At 47.2% G+C, this 18,549-nt stretch overlaps 1 protein-coding gene across 6 annotated transcripts in view; it reads left to right on the top strand.

Moving 5' to 3' along the window:
* The window catches only part of SH3KBP1 (SH3 domain containing kinase binding protein 1), a 255,819-nt gene that overhangs the window by 196,718 nt on the left and 40,552 nt on the right, over positions 1-18,549 (top strand). For all 6 annotated transcript variants that reach the window (XM_032475869.1, XM_032475870.1, XM_006194204.2 and 3 more), the window contains 3 exons: positions 7,499-7,550; positions 10,142-10,222; positions 12,895-13,054. In XM_032475869.1, the coding sequence (XP_032331760.1) occupies positions 7,499-7,550; positions 10,142-10,222; positions 12,895-13,054 (293 nt within the window). The remainder of the gene's footprint in view (positions 1-7,498; positions 7,551-10,141; positions 10,223-12,894; positions 13,055-18,549) is intronic.

The following is an 18,549-nucleotide window of genomic DNA, read 5'->3' as shown; positions in this document are numbered from 1 at the left end:
TTGTCAGTGATGAGTAGGCTCGTCCTGGCCTGCTCGCTGAGGCGTGCACGCTCTTTGGGGCCCATGGGCATCTTTCCCACCCGAGACGGGCAGCCACCATCTCTTTGATAGGTCTTTTAACCCTGTTCCTAAGCAGCAGAAAACTCCATTTTAGGGAAACAATAGTTACACCTGTCAAAGTAATACCTACAGCTGAGGAGTGATTGGATAATGTGACATTTAGCTTTTAGAAGATTCAGAGTATTACATCCTTTTCATCCCCTCTGGCCTGTAAAACCCACCAGCCGGCTTTGCATTGGTTGTTTTTTGAGCCTTTATTGCTGCCCCCGGCGTGTTGGTGACAGTGTGACTGGAGACGGGGCTGTGGTGTGCTGAGGTGACTGTGTAAAGATGATTAGCGTCATTAACACAAATGCACTATGGGGCTGACAGCGTCTGCAACATTATTCTGCCATCGGTTTCAGCAGATGTCATCTTGTCTTGCCAGTGGCTGGGGTTGCAGTCATTCACCCAGAAAAGAGGACGATCTGTGATTATTAGGGTAGACAGCAGCAAGCAGCCTTTATTCAACAGCAGACCTCTTGAATCAGTAGCATCACCAAAGCATCCTGATGAGGCTGGCGTCTTTTCTGCTGGGGCACGGATTCCAGTGGTTACTGCGGGGCCTTCGGAACTCCTGGAGGTCTTTCTTTCCAAGGGCGCTCAGTGCGTTTCTTCTCACCAGGGCAGCAGAGGCTCTGCGGCTTTTCCTCAAGATGTTCCCGGAGAGTACCAGTCGGTCTCTTGGTGCAGATTTTAGAGCAATTATGTAAGCTATTTATGAGAGAACCTAGATTCAATGGCTGCCTGTTTATTTTGAGCCTTGACAATAAAACTGAATATCAGAATGGAAAGATTAAATATTCCAACAGCGCTGATGAGGCAACACGCATGCTCTGTCATGACTGAAGCAAAATGGGGACCTTGGACTCTGAACAGCAGAAACAATATCTTACTGTCATTAAAAAATATATAGAAGAGGTATTCTGAAAGGTGATGTTTCTGTAAGATGGTATCTTAAGAAAGTCTCAGGATCCAGTTCTTTTAAGAGAAACTGTTCAGGTCACCAGAATGCACTAGTATGCACTGATTTGGGGGGGCTCTTCTGAGTTTGAGTTTGTATAGTGCCGAGAACTGGGGCATTGCTCAGATTCCCAGAGGTATTTCCCTAGTGAATGCTCTAGTGGAGGGTCTGCCTCTCAGCCTCAGGGACACAGAAACCTGCCCTCAAAGATTTCGAAGGATGCCTGTGACTGATGCCGGGTCCCATTTGCAAACTCACAGAGACTTACCAGGGAGCAGACTGCCAGTTTACTGATCGCAATAAGAACTAAAGTGTCAGCCCATGTGGAGCGGTGGGTCTGCCTACCCTGGGCATTTGCTCCCTGCGGGCCTGATTCCTTAGAAGCCAGATGCTACAGGAAACTGCATTTACTTGGTGCTTTCTGGGAGAGCAAGGAATGAAAAGAAGAGGAGCTAATTGTTCTCACGAAGGGTGTTGCAGGTAGAGCTAGGGGCCCCCTCATGCACTGAGGGAAAGGGGAGCCAAGGGAACTGTATGTTGAGTTCAGCTAAGCCCAAATGATGTTTGCAAGAGTGCTGCCCCCATGGCCTCCGCAACTCACCATTTTCCTCTATTTTCATGCCTGATGGGACTCTTCCCGTCCATTGTCAATCTCCAACACATCATGGTACAGTCAAGTAGGTTCCCCACAGTCTCTGTTACAATTGAGTGCCAACCTTAAGATTGCTCAGCAGGAGTTTTGTAAGTTCCAAACTTTTGCAGGAAAGGACGTCTCTTGCTTCTTTCCCATAATGGCTAATCCACTGTAGCTGAATTTTGTGGTTTAATTCTGACTGCATTCTCTTTACCAAGATCTTAGGAGGCCCCTGACCTTAGCCCCTATCATCTGACAATCCAGTTTATAAAACTGTCCTCAGCCAAAATTTTCTTTGTTCCTAGTTATGTCCTTCAGCCTTTTGAGAACCAATATTCTTTCTAATTTCTGAAGATGCCCAATGAATTCTTTCCCTGTTTTTAGTCTTCCAAAAAGAAAGAAATATGTGCTTATAAGAAGCAGCATTATGAATAAAATTCACCTATGACATTATTTGTCTGTACATTTAATTTTCTGGGTAATTTCACATGCAGAGATGGGGCTCATCAAGACTTTGGTGTTGCCCATGTCTGACCAAATGGCGGAGCCCCCGCTGAGTTGTCCTGAAGTGGCCCAGGTGGCTCTCCTTCTTGCTTCTCTGTTGGTATTTAGAGCCTGTGCTCTCCTGGTTGAGCCCCTCATTCAGTCTACTCTTGCCTAAAGTGCTTCTCTCTCATCACGCCATCTGAACTGTCATCTCTTTGAAGGCTGAGCCCATGTCCCAGGTTTCTCCTTCATGGGGTCTAACAGTGTGTGTGTCTTAGTCAGTTCAGGCTAGTATAACAAAATGCCGTAGACTAGATGGCTTATAAACAACAGAAATCTATTTCTCACAGTCCTGGAGGCTAGGAAGTCCAAGATTTGGCATTTGGTGAGGACCCACTTCCTGATTCATAGATAGCTGTCTTCTTGCTGTGTCCTATGTGACAGAAGAGATGAGGGAGCTCTCTGGGGTCTCTTTCATAATGGCACTAATCTCATTCACAAGGGCTCCATCCTCATGACCTACTCTCTTCCCAGAGGCCACCCATGGGGGATTAAGTTTCAACGTAAGAATTTTGTGTCCATTCAGTGGACAAACGTTCAGTCCTTAGCAGCATGCTTGATACCCTAGTTGGCACTCAGGAATCCCTTGTCATTTGGTCATTTAATGACAAGGTATAGTTTCTCTCCCTCCTCTCCCTCCCCTCCTACTTTCTGCTCCTTCCTGTAATAGTCTGAAAGAAGAGGAAGAGTCATGGGAGGGGCAAGAGGAAGCCAGATCCCTTGTCAGATTTCTCTTCCCAGACAAAGCGGGGCCCAGATCCATCATCCAGATGTGAGGTCTGGGCATGGAGTCAAGGCATCACTTTCAGGGTGGGGTAGATGGAGTGAAGGAGTGAGCTAAGGGGGTGAGTTGAGAGTGTAGGGAAAAACCAAACACCAAAGCCTGGGTGGCTACCCAGTAGGCCGCAGTCTGGAGGGGCCTAGCCAAGAGGGACACCATGGATGTAAGCCACCAGGCCAGAGGCTAAGGAGAGGAAGCTTGAGAGAGAGCCTGCCAAGAGCAGGTTTTGTGGTAGCTCCTGGGGAATCTCATGGGCTGGGGACTCTGTAGGGTGCAGAGGAGCAAAGCCCCAGATGTACTCTTCAAAGGTCTTGTCAATCCACCCAGGGAAGGAGAGGAAAGGGCAGAGTGGAGGCCTCCATGTGTTGCTAGAGCCATGAGGGCCTTGGTCAGGAACTGTCCATTGGTGTCCACTCTCCAGCCTCACAGAGAGACACCTCCAGAGAACTTAAATGCCTGGAGTAGGGCTTCCCAGGGCTCAAAATCAAGCTAAAATTTGCTTTGGGGAAATTTACCATAGTCCTCTAACAAAGCGCCTCCCCCCCTGAAGGGTACCCAGCCATTAGGAGTACTCTCCTCTGGTTATTTTCAGCAAATCACATGTCTGGGGCCAGAGATATGAAGGCAAATGGGCTTAAGAGGCCAAGTGGCAAATCAGAATTCCTGCCAGAGAGGACAGTTGAGCCAGTTGACAAGCTCCTTCATTTGGGACTGGCCAGACTTGCTGCACAAAGGGCAGGGTCACTTCTGAAATGCTTCAGCTGGAAGCACAACTTGCCTTCTTGCTGTCTTCACTCCAGAACATCCAGATCTATTTCCTTCCCAGTAATAATGGTACGAAATCTAATCTAGTTAACATAGCCTTTGAAGAATGGTGTTTGCTTCTCTGTCCAAGCCGGATCTACCCACAGGCAGATTCACAAGCAGGCACACACAGGCCTGGATGCTCTGCACCTGTGAGGACCGTGGAAGGCATTCTGCTCTCCCAGAAATCAGAAAATGTTGGCCCATTGATTTTGTTATGAACATTTTTATGTTGACTCTTTTTTACTGAATTTCCAGTCTGGACACTGAGAGATGTGAGTCCTGGGCCCATTTTAGCTACCAACTAGCTGTTAACATGGCCCCTCTGGCCTCAGTTTTCTCAGCTTAAAGGGGACCCTTTGATCACTCAGAGCTGTAATGTCCTCTGTTCTTAGCATCAGTCTGTAAATGGAACAGGATGACGCCACCTGAGCTTGAAGCTGGAGTGTTTTATTTTCACTATGGAGGGAGGAGAATAAATAGAACAAGTGCCTCTAAAAAATTCATGACTTAAAATACTTGACTGAGTTGAAAGGATGTTTCTGTCTGTGCACCTTCAGGAGCTGGTTAATGCTGGTTAACTAAATAGAGAAAATGTTGACCTACTGCTTAACCTGGAAAATCAATTACATGTTGTGTTTACGTCTTCTTATTTGAGAATCATGAACTCCCATGATGAATTTTTTTATTGCCACATTTTGCTATAGATTTCCCCAGTCTGCCTGCTTTGTCCTCACTGCCCTATCTTCCTGTGGCATTCAAAGAAAAAAAATCATTGTCAGCTCATGTGAATACTTTATGAATCATTTGCAGGGTGGGGGTGGTCTAGAGCTATAGGGAACCCTGGCCCCGATTTTTGTTCAGAATTATCTTGCAAGACATATCCTCTGGAAAACGTGGCATCATTTCTCATCCAAGGAGGCAGGAAGGCTAAATTTGATGGAACCAGAGGGTGAAATCAGTCAAGGGGGGAAAAAAAGACCAACAACTGGTAAACCTCCTCTGCTGCTAAGCAAAGCCGGCACCTGGCCAGCGTCGATCAAGCGTGGTGGATGCAAGACAGACAGCTCACAAACTGCTCCTTCCTTTCAAAAATGCCCCACCTGCCTCCGCAGCTGCCAGGCCTCCCAGCACAATGTCACACCTCTGCCTCCTTCCTCTGCCATCCAAGCACACATTTGGCCCGACCCTGGTCTCCAAAGGCTGTCAGCACAGTGCTTCCCATTCCTTCTCTCTCGGTGCCCCTCCACTCTGCCGGTTGCATTTCATGTGTCTGCTACATGCCAAATCTGACACAACATTAAGGATTTTTTTTCTTTAAACAGTAATCTTGGAAAATATGATGACTTGTAATTGTCTTTTTTTATTTGAGGCCCTGTGGTTTGAGGCAAGGTCGCTGGGGGAACGGCCTCAGTAAGTGGAGGTTCATGGGAAATTGGTTAGAAAAGTGTTCCAACAACAGAGAGGAAGGAAGACATCCAGGGGGTGGGCATTGTTGAGGCTTGGCTGGGAAAAATCAGGTCATGGGGTGTTGGCAGTTTCACGCATAAGATATTACTCTGATCCTGAGGTTAAGAAGGGTTAATTGGCAGAGTTTCAATAATAACTTCATTATGTAAACACACATCCGACCCCAGCCTAACTTATACAAAGACTGAGAAGGGAGGAATCAAAAGGAAGGATCGAGGGAGAGAGCTAGAAGGGACTGGCAGCAGGGGTAAGAGTGGTAAGATCTGTGAGCAGAACAGATCCATCTGGTGGGGGGGCCTGTTCCCATGCAGAGGGGCCCTTGGAGTATCCTTCTTTCTTTCCTTTTTATAATAAAGTTTATACGCATATAGAGAGTACAGAAAAATAATAAGGAAACACACATGTATGCACTCATAATCCTACAAGAGATCAGCACTATAAATTTCTCTCTTCCCAGTCTTTTCCCCTTTCTGTATATATTGTAACATGGTTGAGCTCATACTGTAGCTGCAATTTGATACTTTTTTTTCCTTAATGTTAACATACTACAGTTCCCTGTGCTTTTGTAAACTCTCTGTGGTTTATGACTGAGAGATAGTTTGTCTTGCGGACGCCATCTGGCAGGAGGGACCCTTCGCAGTGGTTAAGAGCATGCCTGCGGGTCATATAGCCCTGGGCTGGATTCTCAGCCCCCTGCCCCATTTAATGGTGACCTGGGGAATGACTTCATCTCTCGAAGCCTCAATTATTTCATCTGCAAAATGGGCCTAATAATATCACTCCTTATAGAGTTGTCACGAGGACTGAACAAGGCAGTGCTTACTGATTTCCTCTGTTTGTGAAATCTCCTCCTCCTAAGAGGGAGGTAATATTATCTCCATTTTACAGTCAGGAAGATTCATCTAGGTGAGGTCACCTGCCCAGTGTCCATGGCTAAAAATGGAAAGAGCCACAATGTGTAATAACAGTCATGTCTTAAAGCCCCACCTCTTACCCACCATGCTGTAGTTTTACTTGGGGTCACTTGGCCAAATCACCCAGCTAGTAAAGAGCAAAGCTGAGATGTCATCGAATGCAGAGCCTACATGCTGTGCTACTTCCTGAGAAGGTTCTTTGTGGGTCTCATATTCTCTGGGTCTTACTGCAAACCATTTCTTCCTGTGCCCTGGTAATGTATCAGGCACAGGGAGGCACTGGTAGGTGGGGCCAAGGATGACCGGGTGCTTTCTCTGGTCCCCACAGCAGTGTCACAGCAGTACATTCTCAGTGTGCAGAGGAGAGTCCATGGAGCTTTTTTAAAGTCACAAGTATATGATACCCAGAGAGGGTCTGAAGTGTCAGCAGTGACATGGATCATATGCGCAAACCGTCCCCGTTTCCATCTTTCCTTAATGATCTAGGTGATGAGATGATTCTCCCCTTGCCTTTGGCTCCCTTCTCCCCTGTCCAAGAATGGTGTCCAAGAATTGTGCCCTGGCTGGACTCTCAGCCCCAGGACATTTGCCAAGTCCAGCTTGACTGTCTCCTATCTACAGCCAATCCTGGGTGAGCAAGGAGATGCCATTGATTGCACTGCTGCCTCGTCACCTCCAGAGTGATAGGATGAGAGAGAAAAACAAATAGTGGCTGATATGCAAAGAAACTCCATTTTGTTCTCCAGGGTACAGCTGGTCTGTGGGGGACTTTGCAAGGGACCTACTAGCCTTGGGTTGAAAAGGGGCAGAAGGCTTCGCACCCTACCCAGGTGCAGGGGCCCCCCAGCCTGCATTTTGTTGCAGGTCCCACATCCAGAGCAGATCTAATTTAGAGCCATCCCAGCGACTCTTTCTGAATTGCTTGGTTATTCAGCAGATTAAATCTTAATTGCAAATGCGGCTTCAGTGTAGGAGTACCATTGTGCTTGCTGGTTGCAGGCCATTTTTTGCTGAGCCGTGCTTTTCCAGAAGGCTGTTACAAATTTAGAAAGGGGGAAATGGTATTTCATTTGTCCATCAGAGCTTTGTTTTGCAGCCTGAATTTATTTTAGTGTTTGTTTAAAGGTGCCAAAACCTGACATCCCTGGAGAGAGAATTGCTCAATTTTTTTGGAGAGCTTCTCTGGACTGTCCAAACTACATCTAGAAAACACTGTCTGTGGTCCTTATGTGAGCGGCCGGGCTTGCCAACAATCTCATGTAGTATCACTTTGATTAATTTTTCAGAGACCCAAGAAGCCACCTCCTCCATCCGCTCCAGTCATCAAGCAAGGGGCAGGTAATATACCTTTCAGTTCTGTCAACACGATGTTTGTCTTTCTCTCTGTGTATATTTATAGCATCCTTGGTAGAACTCAGGAGTCTTAGAGTCACATGCCACAGATGACCAGATTGGAAAGTAAGGATTTGGTCTCAGCAGGCAGGTTTTAAATATACTACTGTTTTCCCTAAAAAATAAACATATCATTAAAATGTATCCCAGATATACAGGGGTAAAAATCTGGCCTCCCAAAGACTTTGTGTTTGAATAAACCAGTTTTGTTTGCTTTGTTTTTCTTTTTTTAATAAACCACTTTTGAAGAGAGAAGAATGAATTGTCTCCTTTGCCGGTGCCTGTCGGTGGAGGGTCAGCCTAAGGGGAGCTGCCTCCCACAGTCACAGCGGCGCTGTGCATGGAGAGCTGCGCTCAATTTTCAGTTTCTGTCCCGTGTGGTTAACCAAAATTTGTACTTACTTTGCTTACCCCAGACCCCCCAAAAATGTTTTTCTAGCAATACTTTCCCTCATGATTCTTTTCTAATCTGGAAAGGAGTCCAGTTAATTCACTTTTTCTGTGTGGTTCAAATGTCAAGGTTGAATAATAGAGGAAGACTTGATGTTGTTGGATACTTGGTAATCCTTTGCACCCTGGACTCTCAGACATAAAGATCAGTATTTGTAGTTCCCAATAGAGCTCCTCTTTATAATTGTTAAAAACTAATTATAGGGAGAACTTCCTTCATGAATAACTAGTTAAGTGGCATTTTGAAAAATTAACAACTAGAACTGAAGAAGACTGGGGGTATTTTTAGTTCTGTATGTTCATAATTATATTTCTATAGCATTTAAAGTATGAATACATTTCCGGATTGGTTTATTCAACAGATTTATTAGGAATGATTTTTTTTTCCCATTCTTTTGGCCCACGAAGTTAGGGGAAAAAGTCAGCTGGACCCCACATTCTTTTCCCATTCCCTTCAGCAGAGTTGAGCATTACAGAGATTAAGCCCTGAAAAGGGATGTTAATTACATCTCCTGCTCAGCCCCCGCCCTCGTTTGTGTCGAGCAGTTTAATTTTGCCACCTAGTGGTTCTGGCTGGATAAATATGTCATTGTGCTGAAATGAAAGCAGACTATTGATCTGTTTTTTCCTGAAGACCCTGTTCCTTTGAAGCCTTGGTGACAGGTTAGAGACCAAGGAGATGAGTTAAGTGGTCCACACTCAAGTAGCCTAGAATGTGACTAGGGTTGGATTCTTCATGGTAGGAAGACTGTTCATTTCACCTGTGTCTCTAGGAGTGATACTGAACTTCTTCTCATCAGGAGACTAGATTGTAGCATGGTAGGCAAATTCTTATCCTTTTAAAACAGTTTTACCAAAGGTTATTCTGGATCTCTGTAGGGCAAAGCAAGATGGTATTTAACCTTCCTAGATTACTACTCGCTTGCTCATTTATCCTGCTGCATGATCTTGGGAACTACTTTGTGGCAGGGAGATAAATACACTCATTTCCCCTGTCATCACCTTTCCTCAAGTTTGATTATTTGGCCCAAAACAATTAGATACGGAATTGACAGAAATCACGTACAGTGTTTAATTTATAGTGAGTCATTAAGGAGATTTATGTAAAGTGTGTTCAAGAGAGTTTATTTTAAGTTCTTTTGGCTTCTGATAATACGTAATTAAGAGTTACTTACCACGCATCCATCCATAGGTTTGATCATGTAAGGAGTTTGTCAAGCACTCACCCAAGTCCATAAATCAGGGGAACACTTGTGATGGGTTTCATGCTTTATCTATTTTCCAAGTGCTCTACCGTGCCTGAGGCCACTGACACTGATGAAGACCCCACTTGAGGGAGCAGCTACAGTCCATGTGCATAAAAAGGAAGTGTTAATTGGTACATATGGGAAAATGTAATACTTGAGGGATTCAGATGCAGACTGAAAAGACCTAGGGAAAACCACCGTATCTTCTCTGCACATCCCTCCACTTAAAAATATGTTTAAGTGGTACAAACTGCCAGCTGTAAAATAAATAAGTCACAGGGATGTAATGTACAGCACTAGGAATATACCCAGTGATATTTTAATAACTTTTTATGCTATGTAATGTGTAAAAATATTGAATCACTATGCTGTACACCTGAAACTAATACAATATTGTAAGTCAACTATAATCCAGTTTTAAAAAATACATGTTCTGGTTAATTTTGCTACATAACAAACCAGTCCAAATTTGGTAGTGTGAAAAAGCAATCTTCTTATGCCCATGGATTTGCTTATTTATATACATTCCCCACCCACACCAAGTGATTTCCTGTGACTACTTTGATGCCTAAGAAAGTCAGATTTAAATACCAAGAAATATTAGTGGTTTTCTTATAAATAAAGGACGTATAGGCAAGCAACTTAATGACATATGCCAGCAATGGCTTCTGCTCTGTTTCTAAGCAGCTTGTGTTTGCCAGATAACACTAGCACTCAGCTTAGGAAAAAAAAAAAACTATTGACTTTGCCATACCTGATAAATATTTAAAATGCTAGTATGTCTAATAAATGGATGGGAGGAACACTTCCTAATGGTTGTTATCCTTCCCCCCGCCCCAGGTACCACTGAAAGAAAACATGAAATTAAAAAGATACCTCCTGAAAGACCAGAAACGCTTCCAAACAGAACAGAAGAGAAAGGTATGAAATCAAGTCTTCGCTGACACTTACGGAACAGCAGGAGACAAAGCTGTCTGTTACAGGGCTCGTCCGGATTACCCACAGAATTTGCTTTTTCTTTGGAATATGAAGATTATGGTTTTGTTTTGATTGCTTTTTAATTTCCTGTTTCCAAGGCAATAAGAGAGAGAGTTATGTGGTGCTTCTTTGGGCCAGAATTTCTCATCAAATGAAAAACAACCAGCCCAGTCACAAAACACCTTGGGGCTCTTCCATCTCAATCTTCCTGCATCATTGTCGTCCCCACACTAGCAGCATCCCGAAGTCGGGATGCCAGCTGTAAGTTCCTAGAGGGCCCTGATGTATCTGCTGTGGTTTCCATCCGGCTTGGTGCCCCAGGTGCTCATTAACTGGTGATGGGTGGATGTGGCTTAGAGAAATTCCCATCCAGACAAATGAAAACGGTCAGTCTCTGCTGGGCCTTGGACTCTGGCTACTATATTACAGAGACATGTCCTTGGTCAGGAATGTTGAGGGAGGGGTGGCATGGCAAAACTGGGAGAAGCAGCCCAGTGCCCACAGTTCCCTTAAGGGGGGTCAAAGATGTCATCTTCAAGGAAGTACCTTAACCTGTATCACACAGTCAGTTTTATGAATGTGTTTGACTCCCACGGTCTGAGTGTTCCTCCCAAAGAAATCTGTATGCTGTGAGAGGACTTGTTTTATTAGGTGTCTAAGGTTTGATTGATCACACATTTTATGGTAAAACTGTGATGTTATTATTATGAACAGGAGGCAGAGCAAATTCCATTTTAAAAAGCAGTTATTTGTGAGTCACAAGAGAAATGCTGAATTAATTAATGAAATTCTTTGGAGGTGCTCCTAGGTGGCCTCATGAAATTTTAGTGTGAAATTTAATATTTTATATCAGCCTGCCAAAAGTTTGACCAACATGGTGAGTTCTTAAGAAATTGTACTTCTGTCTCTCACAGTGAACAGTTAAACCTTGAGTTGTGGCACCTCATTGTCAAGGCCAGGTCTATGTCACAGACCACTGAGAAAAGAGCTCTAAGTGTGTACTGTACAAATAGTTCTTTGGTAAAAGTATGCGTCATGATATAACCAAACAGTGCCCCTGTCCTCACAGAGGACACCTGGCTGGTTTTTGGCTCCTAGCCAGGCTCTGTGCTGAGGACACTGCCTGCTCTGCTCCGTGCTGACTAGCATATGGACTCAGCTTACGTGTGAACAACCACCCCAGTTGGCTGGCCAAGTGGCTGCACGCTTCTGATTCTTTCCCCTCCCATGATGCCTTGTTCTGCACCACAGTGGGTCAAGAAGGCAGAAGCCTGGGCAAAAGCACCAGGGAAACCAGTGAACCCACCCCACCTTGAGAATTGGCCTCCCTAGTAGGTGGGCACAAACCCGCTCTCCCATTCGTTCTGCCAGCTGCTAGAGCTCCCGTCCCATCCCAGCCGTAGGAATCTCCCCTTCTTTGTATTTCAGCCGGGCCCTTCCTCCTCTGGCCCCTTCTCTGGTCCCTGTGGACCAGTAGAAGACTTCCCAGCATTCCTGGATGGAGCAACTTCCCCTGCTGGAAGATTGTGGGGGAGGAACACAGTGATATCTGTATAATCCCTGATAGACTTCTTGAAGCTTTGCCAATCGGCCTGGTCACCCAGACAACATGAGTTTGTGTTTGCAAGGAAAATGTGTTCAGAGTCCCACCTTCCCAGTGAACACAGGAAAGCTGCCCGTCTTGCAGTAGGTGACTCTCTGAAGTTCTGTCCTTAGAAAGAAGCACATGGATCTGTGCTTTTTATACCACATGCAGAGCAAGGCTAATTGGGGACAGAAACCATGAAGCTGCCACCAAATGCTGCTCAGTTTGGCCACCAGATCTGGCTTTAACTTCATTCAAATAGCTCTTACTCCAAAACCACTTGGAAACCAAATACCTGTGAATTTCCAGTTTACCTTCCAAGGTTAAACTGTGCACAGAAGACTCCAGAACTAGTTGTTATTCCCTGAAATGCTCCCGCTCTTGTGAAGCTAACGGTGCTTTACTCAGGCCAACCTGGGACAAGTCAGGCCTCTTTCCTCCCTACACCCTGCAGGTCCCAAGGGTCACTGACCAAACCCATCAGCCATGGACGGAGCGCTTGCTCTGTGCGGGGCACCACGCAGGTTCTAGGGAAATGACCAAACGTGGGCCCTACTCTTGGGGGCTGACAGCCTGCAGACCATGCCAAGCATGCAGATGCCCAGAAAGTCCTCGAGTGGAGCCTGTTTATAAAGAGCTGTCCTTTGCGGCTCAGGAGAAGAAGTAGGAAAGTCCACCTCTGAGGGTGGCTCCAGCTGTTGAGAAGGGAACATGACGGTGTCATGTTTCAGCCAGGCCTGGTGAGTAGGCCTGATGAAGTGTGAGTAGGAGTTTTCCAAGGTTGGCCAGTGGCCGGAAGGGCCCTCAGGCAGAGGGACCAGCCTGAACACGGGCGCACAGTGGGCTGCGGCTCCGTAGGGCTTCCTAACCTGACAGAGAAGAGATGACGCTCTTCACCGCCCATCCTCACCCTGGCAGGTGGCATCAGGGTTTTTTTTTTAAGCGGGGAACAAGCAGTCTTCACTGTGGTACTGTCACTTACACTAGATCTACCTGTCTTCTTTATGCTTCTTTGAACAATGACTTAAAGAAAGACCAGAGAGAGAGCCAAAACTGGATTTGCAGAAGCCTTCTGTTCCTGCCATCCCGCCTAAAAAGCCGCGGCCACCCAAGACCAACTCTCTCAGCAGACCAGGCGCGCTGCCCCCGAGGAGGCCAGAACGGCCAGTGGGTCCCCTGACCCACACCAGGTACTGCTCCACTCTTGATGCTGAGGGCAGGGGTGGGGTGAGGCAGGGCAGCGATGGGACACAGGACTCCAGCCACTTGGGTCCTTGTTCCTGTGCTCAGGCAAAAGTGGGTGTGAGGCTGGGAGGTGCAGCGTGGGTTTCAGGATTAGCAGATGAGAAGCCAGGTCCCAGCACCTAGGCCCTTCTCACCCATGCGGATTTCCCCCGTGTTTCCTTAGAGCAAGGCCAGCTGCCATTCAGACTGGAAGTGCAGAGGGCATGCCCGCCTGCATCCCTGGATGTCCTGCTGGTCTCGGGTTTGTGCGTCTCACTGGCAGCTCCGTCCCCTGACCCTCTCCCTACTCTAGGGTGCCTCCCTCCATACTCCCAGGCTCCCCTGCCCCTGCCTGCACAGCCCTGTGTGAAATCCAGAGCCCATCTGGCAAATATCATCTTATCATGGCTCTGAACTATGAGACCCTCAACGGCCAGGGGCATGCTTTGTACAGGCACGAGTGCCGAGATGGGCCTGACAAAAACTCAGATTCTTTCACTAGGTGGCTGGACACATGCATTAGGAATGGACTCAGACATTGTGCCTTCCAGAACTGAGATGCATATCACAAAGTGTTGCCTTCTCTCGACAAGTCCATTGCTAGAACTTTCTACATTACGTGTATATTATATGAGTTGATGTAATATATACCAGAGCAAGGTGATGGTCTAGAGGTCTTTACATGGACCTGTCAACACACACTCACCGGATTTTTGTTCTCTTGAGCTAAGTCTGAGTGGTGAGAATCTCTTGGGGCTTCAGAGCCCTCATTGTTGGAGTCAGGCAGGCTTCCGGGCTCCCGTCTCACCCCACCTCATAGGAGGAGGGAGAGCCTCAGCCGTCCTGCCACCTGACCTCACCTCCCCCATCTGTAGGCTGAGGATGATCATGGAATGTGTCTGAAAGGATGGGAAGGATATAATTCCCAAGTAGGTAGCCCCATGCTTGCAAATCAACTTTACTTTTATTGTCATTTGTATTATTGTGAATCAAACTGGGTATACTGGAGTAAAACAAAAATAGCTCATTTACTTTTCAGAAAAAAAATTTAAGTTGTGGTAAAGTACAGGGTAAAATTTACCATCATAACCATTCGTAAGTTTACAGTTCAGTGACTTGAAATACGTTCACACTGTTGTGCCACTATCACCGCCGTCCATCCACAGAACTCTTCATTTGGCAAAACAAGAACTCTGCATCCCTTAAGCAGTAACTCCCTCTTCCACCTTCTCCCAGCCCCTGGCAACCACCTTTCTGCTTTCTGTCTCTAGGAAGTTGACTGCTCTCCATGCCTCATGTCAGTGCAGTCATATACTATTTGTGACTGGTTTATTTCACTTAGCCTGATGTCCCCAAGGTTCGTCCATGTCGGAGCATGATTCATTTCCTCTTAATACTAACTACTACTCCAACAACACCCCCCTACCCAAATCTAGCGGCAGGCAGTCGTGTGAGTGGTTGTGAGATGTTCGAATCTCAGCCAGCCGTGCTGGACGCACATGAGCCTGCGTGCGGAAGGCCGGCTGCCCGGCCAAGCACACAGCCGCCGTCATCTCAGATGTGTGGGAGCCCACTGGAGGAGCGGCTGGCTTACCTGGGTCGTTCTGCAGATATCTCCCCAGGTCCAATCAAATGACGGCCCCCAGAGACACTGATGGGACCAGGGCCACTGTTGAGTTGGTTGGGCTCCTACAGGTTGTGACTTCTGCTGCTGACTGGCATGTGCACGATGGGGCCACTTGATAGCCCAAATGACATTAGCAAGGGCCACCCCAGTAGCATAGTTGGCCCAGAAGCTCTCTCTTTAGAAGGAAAAGGTTATATCAACCTAGGTGCTTCAGAAGAAAATACGAGCTCCACACGCAGGGAGAACGGAGCAGCAGAGGGCGCGCGTCACCTGGTGGCGGGTGAAAGGAGCACTGAAGCCGCGCTCTGCCGAGTGCTTATAGTCTTCCAGGGGCCGCAGTCACGTCGGTGAAGTCAACAACAATTTCCAGAATATTTCTGCTGCTCTCTCTAATGATATGATCTGAAGAGAAGTGCAATTCCAATGGCTTCTTCACCTTCGAAGGTTACTCTCAACTGTCTCGTTATGAGATAGGTGCAGGCTTTGCGAGCCATCGATTAGCCCTGCACCGACGCAGGGAGCGAATGGTAACGGCCGACCCCCTGGGTTCACAGAGGCCCCGTTTACCTCCCGCCTCTGCCTAGCTCTTCCCTGCCTCCGGCTCACCCAACATCCAGTTGTCTATTTGAAGTCCGAGCCACCGAGAAAGATGCACAGGAAATGTTCATACAGAAGCCAGTGGGAAGCGTAGCTGTTCTTCACATTGTGTGTGACATCTGAGCAGCCTGGGAGAGGCCCCCGACCTCCCACTCTGCCTGCGGCTGCCCCACCTCCAAGGCACTGGTTTACAGAAAGGAGAGAGCAGAGGAAAGCCCCACGCTTCCTTCCTGACGATCCTAGAAAGTGCCAGACCTGGGCAAGGCTGGGAGCGCTTGGGAAGCAGCAACCTTCTCTGGCCGTTTGCTCAGCCAGTTGAAAGGAGGACAGTGCTCGCTCCAACTCAGTGGTTCTCCAACCTGCGCGTGCATCAGAGTCACCCGGAGAATTTGTTTGCGCACCTTGCTGGGCCCCGCCCCCAGGGTTGCTGATTCCGTTGGTCTAGGATTTACATCTCTAATAAGCTTTCAGGTGATGGCGCAACGGCTGGCCTCCATCCATGTTGTGGGAACCCCAGGTCTGGATTCTCCTGGGTTTGCAATAGTGCCTCCCTCCTTCCCTGGCTGCCTCTTGTGCACCTGTTCATGCTCCCTGACTTCAGAGCCCAGTTAGCATGCCCCTCTTCTGGAAGCCTTTTCTTACCACTCACGATTGCTCTCTCCTCCGAATGCCTGACACCCCATGTTTAGCCTGGTGCAGGGCCCCAGGCTTTGCCACTTGGGTTGCTCACACCCCCGGACTCCTTTACCAGATTTAAAGCAGATCAGGAGTGTGTTTTGTCATCTCCACATGCTTTATGGGGTTGAGCATATGGTAGTGGCTCATTTAATACACTTGTTGAATGCCATGGTTCCTCAAAGGCGGGGAGGTGTCAGGGCTTACATTTTGTTCACTTTTGCTCTGCTGTCATCCTTCCCAGCCCCTGTACAAGCTCTGTAGTGTGTGTGTCTTATGTTCTAAGTCACCTAGTGTGCCATAGATTTCAACATGAAACAACTTAAGATCAAAGAAAGACTTACTGTTTCTTAGTATCTCGTGCCCTTCATAATTTTTGCTGAGCAGTTACATTGAACAACCAACCCATATATTGGTTTATGAACTTGTTTCATTCTGTCAAATTAGTTGAGGTAGGAATGTTAACGTCGGTCACACAGTTTTGTGTCACTGGTGCCCTGGAGAAGGGGTATTGTCTGCTGTGCCAACCCAAATCGTCACCAGGATTTACCTGACCGGATGGGTAGATGGACGGATGGTTGAACACATGGACACACAGTCACTGTTTGCTATTCTTGTTGGGAACAAGGCATTGCCGCTCCAGCTGCAGTGTCTGGGCTCAAACTTCCTCTCGCCAGCCAGAAAGCTCGCTGCCAAGTGTGGCTTCCAGAAGAGATCCATTTCTTTCTATTTAAACAGGAGCTAGCATCTTTTAGAAAAAGGGATACAGAAGTTTAGGAAGAGAGGAGTCATTTTTAGATGAGTTTATTTAACAAAAATGGATTGAGGGACTACTGTGTACCAGGCACTGTTCTGGATCTTGGTAACGGTGGGGCTCAGTCACTGCAGATCACGGCCTTCAGGAATCGCGCTCATGTCTACGGGCACTAGACCACCGGTGTGATTTTGTGTCCATCTCAGCAAGCAGCGGTCATTAACACACTTACTTCCAGACAGTAAATAGGGGTAGAATTTTAACAGGAAAAAAAGACTTTAAAAAAATTCATACAGAGTCAATTGAAAAACTGAATGATGATAGGAGATTCCTCTGGGTCAGAAGTGCCTCTTCTGTTTGAAATTCCATGCCTTGAGGCTGCGTCAGTTACCATCTCACAGTGTGAAGACAGGGTTGGCCCATCTCATCCAGCCCATGACATAACTAAGGTAGTTGTGGTACAAAGAGCATTCTGTGTGCCCCTGTCTTCACACTTGAGAAGGTGGAGTTTCAAAAGTATAGAGCTTACTCATTTGTTTTGATATTTGATCATAACAGAAAAATCCAAGGAAAAGCTGAAGAGAAGGAGGTTGTCCTGAGCTCTAGCAATTTGCCTGCAGTGGGAGGCAGCGAGCCAGAAACCTGAGGGGCAGAACAGGTGTGTGCCTTCAAAAGAAAATAAACCCAACAGGGAAAGAGGTAGAAGCAGGCTGGTTAGACCAGAAAAGGTTTGTTAATTCTCCCAAACCCAGACACCCCAAGTTGTAATAATTTTTTGTTTTATTCACAAAGAGCAGGCAAGCTGGGAGCAGGACCTCTGGTCCCAGTTGCGAGGGAGCTGTGCCCATTGTCGGCCATAGCACAAAGCAGCCAGTGCTCTCTGAGTGGAGGGGCAGGTGACTGGCAGGGTGGGGATGGGTGGGGCTGGTGGTGGGGGGTGGTGGGGAGTTGAGTGATAGAGGGTCTGAGATGGAGGAGAAGGAAGTGAAGCTAAAAGAAGTAAGAGGAGGTGAAGTGAGCAAGGCTGGAGTGGGAGCAGGAAGTGGGAGAAGTCAATGGCCAGAAATACGGGAGATACTGGTCAAAAGGGGAAGGATGGTGCCCACAATTTCAGATGCAGAATAGGTCTGAAGATGCACGTATCCACAGAGGGAGGGGCCCTGAATGTGGGTGACTGAGGATGGATGAAGGTCATGACAGCTGAAGGGACCGGGGACAGGAAGGGCTGACACTGGGGATGGATCACCCACGTGGCTGTCATAAGCTCAGGAAGATGGCAAGAGCTGAAGTGATGTGAGGCTGATGTTCTAGAGCCCATATCCACCCAGGTGGATGTCGGTGTGTTCTGGGAGTTGATGACAGTCAGTGACAAGCAAGGTTCAATAGTCAGGGGGCATTCGGTCAAGAGGTTTCCAATGGGAGGAGTCGGTTGCTGCGACTCGAACATTCCAGAGGACACTGTCCGCTGACTTCAGATGTGGAAGCCTGTGTCAGAGAAGGCATCTCAGTAAGAAGATGGGCATTTGGGTCTTGGACACCAGGCTGTGGACATGAGGCCTCGTGACTTCCCAGACCTGTGCCACTTGGAGATGGCCTGTTGCTTTAAATCTTCAACACACCAGATACCTTTCCTGTGAAAGGCTGAAGGCTATCCTGAGAGAACTAGAACACGGATGAGGGGGCAGTGGAGCTGCAGATGTCTTCCTTGTAATGAAGAGGGAGCCCTGGGTATCTGAGAAGCACTGGGAGATGGGTGACTGTTGAGCTCTGAGACATTTTAGCTTGAGGCAAAGATTAAGTAAACATTT

The sequence above is a fragment of the Camelus ferus genome, chromosome X, assembly GCF_009834535.1.
Source record: "Camelus ferus isolate YT-003-E chromosome X, BCGSAC_Cfer_1.0, whole genome shotgun sequence".
Classification (NCBI taxonomy): Eukaryota; Metazoa; Chordata; class Mammalia; order Artiodactyla; family Camelidae; genus Camelus; species Camelus ferus.
The sequence above is the reverse complement of the archived record's forward strand: the minus strand, read 5'-3'. Positions and strand labels throughout refer to the sequence as shown.